Source organism: Oncorhynchus mykiss, chromosome 16 (assembly GCF_057628025.1).
Source record: "Oncorhynchus mykiss isolate SJ-2025 chromosome 16, ASM5762802v1, whole genome shotgun sequence".
Lineage (NCBI taxonomy): Eukaryota > Metazoa > Chordata > Actinopteri > Salmoniformes > Salmonidae > Oncorhynchus > Oncorhynchus mykiss.
Genome location: NC_143037.1, coordinates 49,513,804 through 49,530,391, shown reverse-complemented (window position 1 = coordinate 49,530,391; position 16,588 = coordinate 49,513,804). Strand labels below are relative to the sequence as shown.

Here is a 16,588-nt window from a genome sequence, read left to right as displayed (position 1 = left end):
TGTGTCCAGCCCGCAAGGCAGACTAATGACAGTTTAAGAGAGACAACATGACACAAGCCAAACCTATCAGACAGATATTACACCAGTCAGTGATATGACACCAAAATAAGAGCTTCACAGAAATCCACACCATAGTCCTCTCCAGTCCACTCTCACAGTGACATCACTCTGGCCTTTAGAGAGAGGATTGAGAGAGCAACCGACGCTCTGTATACCCAGAAGTCTTTGCTTCAAATGTTTTAGGCAACTTTAAATCATTATCATTGAACAAATTAATTGAGGTTAACTATATAAATAGATGAAAACGCATACAAAATAAAAAGAAAATTAATATGTAACCAAACAAGAAAGAGATTACAGACATGAACCTGTGAAATAGCATAAAATGAAGACAGAAAAAGCTACCGATACAAGCCTGGCGATTAACTGCCATACTGGATAAAGTTAACAGTGTAACAATACAGACAGTTGCCATGGAAATGTCTTGGGGAATATTCCTCTAGGTGCTTTCTCTCACCTAAACTTGACTTGTAATTGAATTTTTGACTGATGAAGCCAGGGTTGACAAATCACTAGTTAAATCCACTCAACACATGGCCTATGTGCATATATTTACACACGGAGGTGCCAAAAACAGCTTTCCCGACTCTGATTGTGATCGCACACCAATTAACAGTGTTTTCATAGTGCCAGCCATGTAGGTCTACTCTAAATCTAAATGAATGTATTAGATAAGGGACTTGTTGAAGTGTTTAAATGTTCAGATGCGATGTCCAGATATGTAATGAGCATAGAGATACTAATTCCTATTTCTATTATTAAAAAGTACTTACTAACCTATAATGGACTCATCTTACTGCAGGCCAACATCACTACTATATACCCATGTTACAGCCTCTGGAACAGATACAGAGGTGCAGCTCACAATTACAGCGTCCCAACGGATTTAGAGGGCATAGCTGCCAAGGACTTAACGGGGACTCGCAAGTTACAGCAACAGGGGTCCGTAGCGGGCAAAGTTAGAGGGAGAGGTATTGGGCACAGTTAGAGGGAGAGGTATTGGGCACAGTTAGAGGGAAAGGTATTGGGCACAGTTAGAGGGAGAGGTAACGGGCACAGTTAGAGGGAGAGGTAGAGGGCACAGTTAGAGGGAGAGGTATTGGGCACAGTTAGAGGGAGAGGTAGAGGGCACAGTTAGAGGGCACCGTTAGAGGGAGAGGTATTGGGCACAGTTAGAGGGAGAGGTATTGGGCACAGTTAGAGGGAGAGGTAGAGGGCACAGTTAGAGGGAGAGGTATTGGGCACAGTTAGAGGGAGAGGTATTGGGCACAGTTAGAGGGAGAGGTAACGGGCACAGTTAGAGGGAGAGGTATTGGGCACAGTTAGAGGGAGAGGTATTGGGCACAGTTAGAGGGAGAGGTAACGGCACAGTTAGAGGGAGAGGTATTGGGCACAGTTAGAGGGAGAGGTATTGGGCACAGTTAGAGGGAGAGGTAACGGGCACAGTTAGAGGGAGAGGTATTGGGCACAGTTAGAGGGAGAGGTATTGGGCACAGTTAGAGGGAGAGGTAACGGCACAGTTAGAGGGAGAGGTATTGGGCACAGTTAGAGGGAGAGGTAGAGGGCACAGTTAGAAGGAGAGGTATTGGGCACAGTTAGAGGGAGAGGTATTGGGCACAGCGTCATGGGACTTACAAGGCACTGCTCGGAGGTAGAGGTTCTCCCGGATGACCTGCTGAAGCTGGCTGTCCATGGAGCCTGGAGTGAAGCACTTACTCAGATACAGCCTGAGGTCCTTACACAAGGCAGAGCCTGAGGGGCAGACACAGGGAGAGAGAGGAGAGAGAAACATAAAGAGGGGGGGAAGAGAGGAGAGCGAGAGAGAGAGAGAGAGAGAGAGAGAGAGAGAGACAGACAGAGAGAACTTGCTAAATCAGCGCAACAGTCAAAAACTGACGAATTGTGTAAATATTTGTATACCCTGTCAAAAGGAGAGTGACAACCCAAGCCAACATTCCCCAGACTGTATTGCTACAGTAGCTTTGATTTACCCCTATATCATTCCAACCCCCTCCTTCTCAATCCCTCCCTCTCAATCCCTCCCTCTACATCTCCTTCTTAACACCTTATCAGTCATCCTGAGTACATAATATATTATTTCCCGGCCTCTCATGCATAGCCTAATAACACAGAGGTGTCACACAGCAGGCTGGGCTTTTGGCCCAGGCACTTATTTCACTCTCTGATCTATTCGTTTAATCTCAAGTGCTTGATGGCCTCTGATGACAAGTCACTTGGTGTTATGGATGGCCTGAGAGCATCTCCCTGCTCGTCACACTGACAGACGACCACCACGTCCACTCCTTCCCTGCTTCCCAACCCTCTGTCTCTGGTAAAGTGGCTGGGCTCTAGGCTGGGCCCAGATGTGAGTGCAGATTGAATCCGCTGCGCTGCTATTAAAACGTCTCTGTAATAAAAAATGTAATAGCACAGGTCGTCTCCTACAACCACACCTGATCCGCCACATATGGTCAGTATGACGCGCAAGACCCGGGCCTGCAGCTTCCTGGGAGAAATAATGAGAGGCTTTTGTTGGCATTGTGAAACAGCTGTCCAGCATTGTGCTTTATGAATATAAAATAAATACATCAGACTAATGTTGCCATATACACTGTGAGTAAAATGAACTGGAGTGCTTGCTTTCACAGAGCTATGTTGCTTTCACAGAAACAACAGGATGCACTAGACAAGAGCCCCTATGATGTACATCCATGAACACGGCTTCACCACAACACAACACGGCACATCACTCACAATTAAGTAAGGCGTTGTCCTACACATCCGCTTTCAAGGTCATCATAGACAGTAATGATAATGTTTGTCTGTCAAAACATGGACAGGGTTGCTACAAGCCCTTTAATCCTTGTGTGTCGCACAGATATAATGAAGGGATCATTTGCCACACTTACTTAGTCTCATATCATATCATTAGTGGTGGAAAGCCTGAAAACACTATGGTGTCCCTGACAGCCTGGATTGTGGAGGAAGAGAAGGTGGAGGAGGAGGTGGAAGGAGGATGTGTAGAAGGCGGAGGTGGAGGAGGGGGAAGGGGGGGCAGAGGAGGAGCATGAGGGGGAGGAGAAATGAGGAGGTATAGGCCTACAGCAGCACATTACAGCTCAGCCCATCCATCTCTGTTCAAAGTACATGCAGTCGGAATACCCAGGTAGGGAGGCCTGGCTCTCAGAATGATTATGGATGTACCAGCGGCAGAGGGACCAGAATTAAAGGGCCCCATTTACAGTCCTGCGATTTAGCCATCAATCTACCCCAGCAAGGCCATGGGGAGCCACGGTCAGGTGACATAGTGCTGACATATTGCTCCGTTCAGACCTAACAAAGACATCCGTCACCCCACCCCCCTCTATAAATTCCAAGGCCCCTCCAGGGTGATAGACAACTGTATCGTCATATCGGCACAGCCCTCTCTGGACTCCTTGTCACATGTGTCATCGGGAATTTGAACACTTCCCTCTCTCCACGCACTGTGTTTTCGGGACCACCCGCAGTAGACATCTGAACGCTGACATTTTATTTATATTATTTTTACATTTTACTTATTTTACTTTTTTCGCCCCAATTTCGTGGTATCCAATTGTTTTTAGTAGTTACTATCTTGTCTCATCGCTACAACTCCCGTACGGGCTCGGGAGAGACGAAGGTCGAGAGTCATGCGTCCTCAAACACAACCCAACCAAGCCGGAGGAAACAGCTTGCACCTGGCGACCTGGTCGGCGTGCATTGCGCCCGGGCCGCCACAGGAGTCGCTAGTGCGCGATAAGACATGGATATCCCTACCGGCCAAACACTCCCTAACGCCACTGCCGGCTGCGACACAGCCTGGGCTCGAACCCAGAGTCTCTGGTGGCACTCTGGTGGTTAGACTCAGTTGTTGACAAGTTTGTTTTTCCAGTATCAGTGATTATTGAGCTATGTTTGGATAACCACTTGGGAAGCGTGTTATTCTATGAGTTGCCTAAGGGAGGTGTTATCACGTGAAGGAGAAGTTGGGGTGGACAACGATTTAAGAGATTGACGGATGAGGCAGCAGCATTCACAATGTGTCCCCAGACCAAGGAGTAAGTTACCATACCGAGCCATACAGTACCTGGTGAGACCGTCTTGATGCGGATGGGATGGAGGCAGGAGTTGAGGACCCCCCGGACATCTCCTAGTGTCATCCCTAACACAGGGGTACCCCCAATCTCTAGGATGATGTCGCCCACTGTGAACCCGCCCCCGGGGGCTGAGGTGACGAATGGGAACTCTCCATAGTCAGCTCCGCCACCCACCGCCACCCCCAGTTCCCCAGAGGAACCAACCAGGGGGATGAAGCTCTCCTGGACCTTGGAGCGCCAGTGCAGCTTCCTCACGGCTGCCTTAGACATAGCAAAAGAGCTGAGGAGGGGAGAGAGAGAAAAACAGAAACAGGGAAGACAGTGTCACTGACACAATCGTGTTATTAAGGTGTGATTTCATATCTGAGGATTTCATTAACCTGACGTTTCCCAAGGTACTGAACATGTAAAGAGCATAGCATATCTTCAATACAAAACAACTGCAGTAAAAGGACTGTGCTGAGTTCAAGCACTCCCTCCTTTAGTACAGAGGACCTGCATGTGAAGCAGAATGACATGGAAACTGTGTGTGTGTTATACAAACACTGTGTACTTGACCGTGGGTCGAACTGAAATACAGTAAACAAACTGTCAAGCGCTCAACTGTCACACTCAATACTGATGCTGCTTTACCTCAACGGAACACTTTCTCTATTGTATATACACAATATGCAACATAAACACACAAAACATACGGGTAGGTATATTCCCATCGTGGCAGTCTGACGGAAAGATCTAGTCTGTTGCCAGGGAGACCTCATAGGGTACTGTAAATGAATGCCTGTTATTGATATGGGTAATTCAATACAAACAGAAAATTCTGAAATAAATTGACAGTAAAATGTTGTTGGGTCTCAATTATATCTACTAAGAATTGCATTTACTGCAAAATACTTCTATAATGCCTCTTTCCAGACATGAAGAATCACGATTATTCCATGTTCACTGAAACTCCTGCCGAGGAAACGTTTGCTTTCCAATCAGATATTGCAGCCTATGGAAATGAGTACGCAGTCAAAACAGACGTGTTGCACTGGACATGTTGCACTGTTGCACTGTGAATTGCATGATGTCTAGAATTCCAAAAGAACAGCATGGTAAGTTAAGTTTGATGCCTCTTCCAACAGTTGACTTTTAAAAAGGTCTTTGTTGAGAGCCAGTGAAGTGGCAGGTGGGCGGCTCAGTGAGAGAGGGCAGGTGCTCCTACACCGTGACTGAGAGAGAGTGCCTCGGTCTGACAGGATGGGAGCAGTGCGGTCAGACTGTTACACAGGAGACACACAGATCTTAGAGACAACGAGACGTTACACTTACCCAACACAGGGACGGATGGGGTAGGTGTATGGATGAAAGACTGTGAGACAGCCCAACATAAAGATTTTAAGCGAGACACACGGTACTGAGGGACTGACAAATAATGAAAGGCAGGGAGAACAAAAGTTGATATGTTTAAGCACTGTGTAATTATTTTTTTGTCCTAATAATGAGTTCTCTGTTATCACAGAAGGCTCCCTGTGTTGATACCTTAACATGCGGTGACTTAGTGACCCAGGGATGGAGGGACAGGAAGACTGGCTTTTAGCAGAGGAAGTGAGGACAGCAGGGTCTCCCCCCAGGCCCACCTGCCCAGGGCCAGCACACCTAATGACGCTAATTTATATAGTGTGAGGAAGGGACACGCCTAATCACTTCCTCTTGACTGACTGGCTGGTTGATCAGCCATGTATCCTCCTCCATCTTCCATCTCATCTCCTCCCTCTCCCCTGGCTGGTGGCGCCACAGCTGATAGGACGGGGGAGGGGTAGTGAAGGGGGAGGAGAGAGGGCAGAGGGAGAGGTGGGATAGAGAGAGCGTGGGTGTGGGGAGAGGGGGAGAGAGAGTGGGAGAGAAAGCGAGAGACAGAGACAGAGATAGCGAGAGAGCGAGAGAGAGAAAGAGAGGCACCACACAGCCTGGGGTTGGCAGTGGAGTCGCCGGTTTGACCTTGCAGGGCGACAGGAGCCAGAGCTTGGTTACAGTCTGGTCTGCTCTATGGGGGCCAATGAGTTCTGTTTTATTTGAAACATCTCATCACTATGCCTCTGTTCATCCAGTCTGCGAATTGAATTGATAAAAGAGCAAAGTCATGAGTAGGTACTGTTTCCAGTACCACTGTTTCCACAATTCTGCTTATTTCTTAATTGATCACTAATTGTCCTCTCTGCACACTCCCTCTCTTTCTGTCCTGCTGTGAGACCTTCTGCAGCTGAACCTCCCAACCATACATCCTTCCACCCACCCACACAGAGTACACACAAACAAAGAGACCCCCAATCAATGAAACACATGCACCAAATACAGAATGAGCATGAAACAAGGCATACACAATCTAATGCCACATGTAAGGGATAATCAACGAGGGGCTATGCTTTCTAGGGAAAATAGTGAATGAAATGGAAGGTGTGTTCCACGACGCAGTAGCGGAGTGGAACTGACCTTCCACAGAGTTGCATTATTTTCCAGAGAACGCATAGAGCTCCAAGTTGATTATCCCTAGAATTTAACACATTTGCCGCGGGAAATGTGTTCATTTGCCAGTAGAAATGTGTTCAACATCCACTGAAGTAGCTAGCAAGTTTACTAGATACACTATATATACAAATGTATGTGGACACCCATTCAAATGAGTGGATTCGGCAACTTCAGCCACACCCGTTGCTGGCAGGGGTATAAAATCGAGCACATAGCTATGCAATCTCCATAGACAAACATTGGCAGTGGAATGGCCTTACTGAAGAGCTCAGTGACTTTCAATGTCGCACCGTTATAGGATGCCACCTTTCCAACAAGTCAGTTCGTCAAATTTCTGCCCTGCTAGAGCTGCCCCGGTCAACTGTAAGTGCTGTTATTGTGAAGTGGAAACGTCTAGGAGCAGCGTCGGCTCAGTCGCGAAGTGGTAGGCCACACAAGCTCACAGAACGGGACTAACCAGTGCTGAGGGGCGTAGCGTGTAAAAATGTCTGCCCTCTGTTGCAACACTCACTACTGAGTTCCAAACTGCCTCTGGAAACAACGTCAGCACAAGAACTGTTCATCGGGAGCTTCATGAAATGGGTTTCCATGGCCGAGCAGCCGCACACAAGCCTAAGATCACCAAGCACAATGCCAAGCGTTGGCTGGAGTGGTGTAAAGCTCGCCACCATTGGACTCTGGAGCAGTGGAAACGCATTCTCTGGAGGGATGAATCACGCTTTACCATCTGGCAGTCCGACGGACGAATCTGGGTTTGGTGGTTGCCAGGAGAACGCTACCTGCCCCAATGCATAGTGCCAACTGTAAAGTTTGGTGGAGGAGGAATAGTTGTCTGGGGCTGTTTGTCGTGGTTTGGGCTAGGCCACTAGTAAAGGGAAATCTTAACGCTACAGCATACAATGACATTACAGACGATTCTGTACTTCAAACTTTGTAACAACAGTTTGGGGAAGGCCCTTCTTGTTTCCGCTTACAATGCCCCCATGCACAAAGCGAGGTCCATGCAGAAATGTTTTGTTGAGATCGGTGTGGAAGACCTTGACTGGCCTGCACAGAGCCCTGACCTTAACCCCATCGAACACCTTTGGGATGAATTGGAACGACGACTGCGAGCCAGGCCTAATTGCCCAACATCAGTGCCCGGCCTCACTAATGCTCTTGTGGCTGAATGAAAGCAAGTCCACGCAGCAATGTTCCAACATCCTAGTGAAAGCCTTCCCAGAAGAGTGGAGGCTGTTAAAGACCAACTCAATATTAATGCCCATGATTTTGGAATGAGATGTTCGACGAGCAGGTGACCACATACTGTTGGTCATGTAGTGTAGCTACAGTAGTTGTAGTAGTTATAACCATTGAATTCTACTGTGCAAATTTGACGTGCGTTATAGGGAATGCACACTCTAGAATGCCCTTCAAGACAACCAGAAACAAATATTCAACAATGCCATGGTATAAGAAAACAATAACGCATGACAAATGATATTGGCATCGACTTATGTCATCTTTTCATCTTTCTGAACGCATTACTCTGACTCCATCATGTTTCAATTAAATGTAAGTACGTTTTGAGACCCCAAACGCTCTAAAGATTTCTGTCTTCTGAGCTACATATGCTTAAATGCTATTTTGGTTCCCCCATGTTTGGGTTTTGCATGGCTCTGCCTCTGGCTGTGGTTACATTTACAAGAGATGCCCGCTGTGGTGTGGTGTTCATAGCTGCTGTCTTGATCTCGGTAGCTTCAGGGACAACAGTGTCAGCTCTGGTGAGGCGGAGTCCTCTGAGTCCCGCTCTCTCACACAGAGACAGCCAGTCAACACAGCATAGTTCCCTAGACTTTGTCTCTAGTGCTGTGTGATTGTACTGAAATGTCTTTCAACTGGTTGTGTTCGTAACAAAGTTGCCCTAAGAAACATACAACATGTTGAACATTTTAACATTTGAATATTTAAAGAAAGAAAAAAATGTGTGTGTCTGACCTGAAGTCAGTAGTTAGGAAAACCTGCCCGTTAAAAGATGGTTTAACAACACATCGCTAAATTTGCAAGACACAAGAGCTGTCAAAAGAAATCACACTTCAACTTCCGTAGAGAATCCTTCGGTAAGTCGATAACTCTCTGAAAGACACGTATTACAAATAGAAACAGCAATACTTCAGACTGCAACTGAATGGATTGACAGAGGAGAACACAATATACAGATTCAAGGATATCTAGCACTATAAAAAGCACCTCGTATTGAAAATGCTGGCCTTTAGCAGAGGGAAGAGCTGACCAATACATATCCTATTTCACAGACTTCCTCCTCCCAGTGATCTGTTCTGCCATCTTGTCTTTCAGAGGTAATTTCATACCAGTCCATCCTGACAGAGACCTTAACGTATTCATCTCCCCGTGGAAGCTATTCTTGGAGGTCAATCTTCATTCCTATCTGATCGTTATTCTTTAATTCAGAAAGTATGAATAGCTACTGCTTCAGGCTACATATAGAGGGAAAACATGAAAAGCATAAACAGGCATTTGTTTTTCTCCATTTGAAGTATGTACTTTTCAGCTCTGAGGGACATACGACATGCTTGTTTTCTTGCATTGAATACTAAACAATCCATTTACTATACCGGATTGTAAATAGTTCATTTATCTTCCTCCTGTGAAAATAGGCAGTACTAGGATTGAATACTAATATGAAACCAAAACCAAACAGTCACATACTGTATCACACACTCACATATCACCTACATGACCCTCTCGTTGTAATATAAATGCCACCAAACAGTACCCCAAACAGTACCCCAAACAGCACCCCAAACAGCACCCCAAACAGAACCCCAAACAGCACCCCAAACGGCACCCCGAACAGTACCCTAAACAGTACCCCAACAGCACCCCAAACAGTACCCCAAACAGCGAGAAACTGCACAATGGAAAGACCCTAGAACCAAGCAATATCTTTAATTTCATGTGAAATTTTCCTGCCGCTTCTTTCAGTTCAGGTTAGACCTCAAGGGTGATAATTATTCACAACATTAGTTCCCCACTAAAGAGAACACCGTTTCAGATGAGGCCTTGGGTTTAGTTCAATCATTCAAGGTCTAGTAAAACAAAATTAAACAAGTCAAGAGACACTATGATTGACATTGGAGGGCGTACAATACTCAAAAACCTTCAAGAAAACAGTGTAAGCAAAACGCCTCAATTAAGACAGTGGCTAATTGAATTCCACATTCTGCAGTGTGTTGGAAAATGGAAGAATTGTGGCGCTCTGCAGATGTATCAGGACAGGACTGGAGAAAACGAGGGGGAGAGAGCATTTAGACAGGCATCATTTGGAGCAGCATATACTATACTTTAAAAGGCCATTGGTCCAGACACAACACAGGCAATAAGCTATCTCAATTGCCTATCCTGATTACCAATCTCAGTCCTGCTACAGTAGCCCCATGCTTCTTGCTATCTCACCCGGTATCTCACCTGGTATCTCACCTGGCATCTCACCTGGTATCTCACCTGGTATCGCCTCTGTAGTGATATTACACAATGCCTTCACGGTGAAGAGACTGTCAGATCTGTTGAGTATCTCAGTGCTTCTAGTGTCAATCTATCTGCCACCCTTCATCCATGTCAACGTGTTTTTATACATAGCTGTAACTTTATCTCTCCCGACAAGATCTACTCTGATCACAGAAAACTTTGTTCAGGTATTATAAAGAGGAGAAACTAAGACAAAACACGTTTTCAAGTGCTGGTGGAACGAGGTCTGTATTTATACACATTTACAGGCATTAACACTATTTAAGTGCCCCTGGTATAAGCATTTAAAAAGCATTTGTAAAGATTGAACACACTGAAAAGATTGAACACAGTGGTTTCTGTTGCCAAGCTGGTATTGTATAACTGAATCAACATTATTGGATGCCTAGCCTGTTGGATAAATCAACCTCTGGTTTATTCCTTACATCTAACCCACTGTCACAGCATCTTACCCTTCTACTGCACTAAGCCCTTTCCTTCATTAACTCTAACCTGTATTTATCTGAGTTCTCTGCTCCTAATCTCAACTCAAATCAAAATCAAATCAACGTTTATTAGTTGCGTACACACAGTGGTGTAAGGTACTTAAGTAAAAAATCCTCTAAAGTACTACTTAAGTAGTTTTCCCGGGGTATCTGTACTTTACTTTACTATTTATACTTTCGACTACTTTTACTTTACGACGTTCCTAAAGAAAATAATGTACTTTTTACTCCATACATTTTCCCTGACACCCAAAGGCACTCGTTACATTTTTACTGCTTAGCAGGACAGGAAAATGGTCAAATTCACACACTTATCAAGAGAACATCCCTGGTCATCCTACTGCCTCTGATCTGGCGGACTCAGTAAACACACATGCTTTGTAAATTACGTCTGAATGTTGGAGTGTGCCACTGGCTATCCGTACATTAAAATAACAAGAAAATGGTGCTGTCTGGTTTGCTTAATATAAAGAATTTGAAATAATTTATACTTTTACTTTTGATACTTAAGTATATTTGAGCAAATACTCTTACTTTTGATACTTAAGTATATAAAAAGCAAATACTTTAAGACTTTTACTCAAGTAATATTTTACTGGGTGACTTTCACTTTTACTTGAGTAATTTTCTATTAAGGTATCTTTACTTTTACTTTACGTATGACAATTGGGTACTTTTCCCACCACTGTGTACACAGATTTACAGTACACACAGTAGGGCAGCAGTATCCAAGGTGCCGGGTAAAGTACTGGGTGGTAGCTGGCTAGTGACAATGTCTGAGGTTCAGGGTAGGGTACCGGGCAGAGGCCGGCTAGTGATGACTGTTTAACAGTCTGATGGCCTGGAGATAGAAGCTGCTTTTCCGTCTCTCGGTCCAAGCTTTGATGCACCTTTACTGTCTCCACCTGTTAGCAGTGAGAACAGGCTCGGGTGGCTGAGGTCCTTGATGATCTTCTTGACTTCCTGTGACACTGGGTGCTGTAGATGTCTTGGAGGGCAGGCAGTGTGCCTCCGGATGTGTTGGGATGAGTCAACTGACTGCACCACCCTATGGAGAGCCCTGCGGTTGCGGGCAGCGTAGTTGCCGTACCAGGCGGTGATACAACCAGACAGAATGCTCTTGATGGTGCATGATCTTACACCATCCTACAGTGGCTTGTCCGTGTTGGAGGTCAGCCTAACAAAGCATGTTAAATAGCCAGCGACCTTAAATATCAGTGTAACTAATAGAATGGATACAGCGAGGCCACTCTCTTTAACAGACAGGAAATGCAAATGAGGGTTTCTTCTAGCGTTCAATTTTAATCTTGACCTGCATCTTGTTTTTGGACCTCCCCTGCAGAATATTTACGCAAACTAGCTGTGCAGCAACGTGTGTTAAAACTCTCTGATGCTCACTCACTATTAAATCTAGGACATGGGATTGCTCAACACAAAACAGACAGCAGTGGCAGATTTAAAAATAAAAGATTAAATGCTTGTGGGATGAAAAACTAAAAATAACTCCCTATGTCTCAAACATGCTAGCATGGACACACACACACACACACTCAAAACCTGTGGCATACATTAACCCCAATGTAAGATGCATTTGTTTGTAAACCCGTCTATCCGATAGATTTTCCTTTCAATACACTCAATCAGAGATGCTCTCTTCCCCTCCAAGAATTGTGTGCGCCTCTAGTCAATTCATGTCATCCTCTTGTACACCTCTCACAATGGTGCTTAACACACAGTACAGAATGGGAGTGATCTGAGGAGAGACGGAAAATGAAACATGCAGACATATACACAACCCCTCTCTTTAGATGGCAGTCTAAGTAAAGGTGACTCCCTAAGGAGTGAAGTACAGAAGCATTCAGTTGAACCTGAAACGAACACAGTAATGCATGGGGCAAGTAAGCAATGTTATTTAGCCGTCCAGTAGTACTCCACTCCTGTGAAGAAAAATACAACAACAGGTTCCTTATAAGTCTGCCAGGAAGCATATCACTCCTCAGTGAGGTCAGCGATGAGCTCTCATCGTCAGGCAGAGAGCTCACTTTAATTAAAAGGGTCAGTGAGGCATCGTAGCTCCTTTGACTCAGATTAGGGATAAGTACTCTCTCTGAAACACGAGACAGAGCGGAGAATGAAAAGCAGAAAGGAACGAAGGGGGAAAGAATGAAAGAGAATGGGATAAAAAAAAAAGAGAAAGAAAAGAGAGAGAAAGTAAGAAATGAAAAAAATAAAGGAAAGCACAAGAAAGAGAGAGGACCAGGAAATAAAGGAAACATTAAACCATTATGACTGGCTGTCTTTCTGGAGAAGCAATGAACTGATAAAAGGGAGGAGGAGAGGTGTGGTTTTGTGTTTTGCGAGGCCACAGTACAGTAACCTGAGGCAGAACTGAGCGGGAGTTGGAGAGCGTGTGTGCGTGTGCATGTGTGTTAAGAGTGTGTGGGGGAGATTGTGCTGATTCAGTATGGATGGGTGAAGGTGACCCTCCCTCCACACTGCTCCGACAGTTCCCTGCCACCTGACATTGATCCTAGTTTTCACACTGACTCAAGCATACCACCGCCAGGCTTTTCAAATTACTGCAGTGCAATTGTTATTTCACACGCTGCTACTGATTTGTCATTAAATTGATTTGCATGCCCGATTGGAGGGTTATTTACGTCTGCACACTTAGCAAACATGTATCTAGTCAAAGTGTTGCTGTATGTCTGTGTGCCTATCAAATTATATGGATAGATGAGCAACACACATTAAATAGGGAAGAAACAATCTTGGAAATGGGTGCCAGTTCTGTTCAGTACTAATAATAGAATGGCCAAGCCAAACATTAACTGCTACACTTGAGACAAGGTCTTAGAATAGACAGTGAACGCTACAACTACAGAATTCCAATGCAGTAACAGAGAGCAAAGATTCGGTCCACAGATGGGGGAGTGTCTGTGTAGCCCTGCCCTGTCAAGGGTAAACTACCGCACATCCTCTGTCCGCCACCTCCTCCTCCCCTAACCACACCTTAAAACCATGAATATGCATGAGTGTGAAGGGAAGAACAAGCACATCATTAGAGAATCAACAACTCCCTGGTGACATAAAGTAATACTACAAAAGAGAATGTCACTTCCCACTTAATCTGCTACTCTCTCATTAGCTGGTTAGTGGGGAAAATGTTGAAGACTGCTGGCAAACGGCCAAATATATTTCAGGTTAATTACAGATGGTTAAGACTATGTGAAAGAATGGATAGAAAAAAAGGGGGAGGGAGAGAAGGAGATAGAAGAGATAATGCACATGCCAAAAACAAGACCTTGAAAAGTCAAGGATATGCCATCAGCAACTGAGTCCTAAAATTGGTAAACCTGTGGGTGTCAATAGGTGAGGAGATGAGAGAGAGTAGGTCTCTCGGGGATACCGTGTGTGCAGAGCTGTGGAGGGACAGTAGTCTCCGAGTACAAGTGGCTGGGATAGCGCCACACGTTTCTGGTTCGCCTGGACTTAATTCATGATTCATAATACCACTATAACCTTGACTGCTCCCAGAGCCCAGAGCAACGTTCCGTGTGAAGTCAGGGTCACACGTCCATCACTTCAAAACAAGCAGGGACACACCCTGCACACCAACTGACAGCCAAACACACACAGACACACACAAACAAACATGCACAAGCACACACACACACACACACAATCCTACACATGTTTACTTACACAGATATTCAAGAACATGTGTGCATTTAATTTGATTAACAACATACGGCTTGTATGTTGTTAATCAAATGTGTGACAAACGGCTTGTTTGTCACACAAACACACACTGCACAGTCGATTTTGCAGGCATGAAACATGTCAAATCTGTGTCCATGACAACACTAATTGCAAAACTGGCACAAGTCCATTGAACATGTGCAATACTACTATTACAGTAGGACAACTACTTATATTACTTCTGTCATTATTTACTGTTCTACATTTTTGTTTGGGTATCACACGGAAATCAAGGCATGAAACGAAATTATATTTCTTACAATGTTGAGACTGTCTTGATTATCTTGTCTACTTCTTAGACAATAATACAAATATATAAAAAAATGGTGAACAATCACATTCTGACAATACTGTACAAAGAAAACATTCAAGAAGCTAAAACTGAAAGCTAACCTACAGGTAAACTGTTGACCAGTCAACTGTCCCCTTAATCAGGTAGATATCCCTCCCTCATCCTCTGTATAAGGAGCCCACACTCTCACAACACATGGTCACATTGGTATCCTAATATTTAGGGAAAAATACTGACCTGCCTTGGCGCTGACATACACACATTCTTTTCAAGCAATTTAGCCGTTCAACGAGGAGACGTTTAAACGCGTCTATATACATTGACCCGACCGAAACTACACTTGACCCCAACGGTCACAATTGAATATGAAAAAATAAAAGGCAAATACTTTTCTATTCTAAATGTATTCAATTCCAGCTATTTGAAATCGGACTAAGCGAGTTTATTGACAGCTGTTATCGATCGTTTCGGTAGAGACACTCAGACGCGATGTGCACGCCAGACGGAGTATTTGGACACTGTTGTACAGGATGCTCTACAGCTGAGCACGAGACCCGTGATCTGACAGAGGAAAAAAACAGTCGGGCAAAAAAAACTGCAAATCTGACAGGTTTACTCTATAAATCAAGAGCCTGGTAGGCTATTCCATGGACAGCCTGGGGTTAGTTGTGATAATGGCTGCATGGCATGGGTGTTTAACTTAACATGGGCTATGTCTATGTTTAACTCTTCACTTATTGGTTGGTAGCAGAAATGATAGGCTAACACACGAACCTCGTCCAGACACGGATGCTCACCTTCATAATTCCTGCTTTCTTCTCGGCATATCCCTTTGCTTTTTATCTTCTTTTGATAAATCAGTTTGGTTGTAGACGTTAAACCGAATTTTTACACGGTAGTTGAGGCCAATGATGTAAAGAAAAGACACGCGGCGATATTGATTTTAACTGGACAGAGGTGTTACGGAACTGGAGATGCGATGCTGTCAGAGCGCGATAGCGATGCCTTGCGGCAGTTGAACAGGTCACAATTGCGTGGGACTTGAGCATAATGTTCTCGGTCACAAAAAGCAAAGAGAAACAATGATAACGCAAATGAGCACCAAGGGAAGTGGGGGCATGGGGGGGGGGGGGATTGGGGAAAAGAACCGCCCCTACAGTGCAGGCCTCCTGTATTATCCTTCACTTTATTTAGTTTGTCCGATCCGCTCATCTTTTAGCATTAGGCTAGTCTGATGAGAGGTTGACATAATAAAACACAGTATGCTGAAGTTGAAGTAATGGACTAAACTTAAATAACACATTGGACTAACTCAGGTTGGGCATCGAATCTGCAACGCCTATTCTAATATAAAATAAAACATATATTAAAGATACAATCGACTACTTTTCAGCCTAAAAAAATACAAGTGGTTGGCTGTACAAGACTCTTTACATGTGGCGGCAGGAAGCCTAGTAGTTAAGAGCGTTGGGCCAGTAAGCTAAAGGTCGCTGATTCGAATCTTTGAGCCAACATTGTGCTGAACCCTGCTATTTTGCCCTTGAGCAAGGCAGTTAACCCCAAATAACAACTGTTCCCTGGGCGCTGATGATGTCAATTAAGGCAGCCACGCACCTTTCTGATTCAGGGGGGTTAGGTTAAAAGGGGAAGACACATTTCGGTAGAATGCATTCAGTTGTGCAACAGAAAATTCCCTATAATAAAGACATTTTGTGAAATGTAGTGTCTAACAGTGGCATGTATTCATGGATTCCAAGGGAAGCCAGGCTCCCCCAGTAATGTACCAATATAAAAAAAAGAATAGATACAATCATGTATCTTTTGTCTATGTT

General features: G+C 44.6%; 1 protein-coding gene across 2 annotated transcripts in view; it reads right to left on the bottom strand.

Annotated features, from left to right (window-relative positions):
- The window catches only part of magixb (MAGI family member, X-linked b), a 49,113-nt gene extending 33,276 nt beyond the window's left edge, over positions 1-15,837 (bottom strand). Inside the window, exons 1-3 of one of the 2 annotated variants that reach the window (XM_036945828.2) lie at positions 15,554-15,837; positions 4,169-4,458; positions 1,696-1,812 (exon numbers count right to left, since the gene is read on the bottom strand). In XM_036945828.2, the coding sequence (XP_036801723.2) occupies positions 1,696-1,812; positions 4,169-4,448 (397 nt within the window). In that variant the 5' untranslated portion in view covers positions 4,449-4,458; positions 15,554-15,837. Of the gene's footprint in view, positions 1-1,695; positions 1,813-4,168; positions 4,459-14,993; positions 15,147-15,553 lie in introns of those variants that run through there. The other variant, XM_036945827.2, reaches the window with a different exon arrangement.
- Between the last annotated feature and the right edge of the window lie 751 nt (positions 15,838-16,588).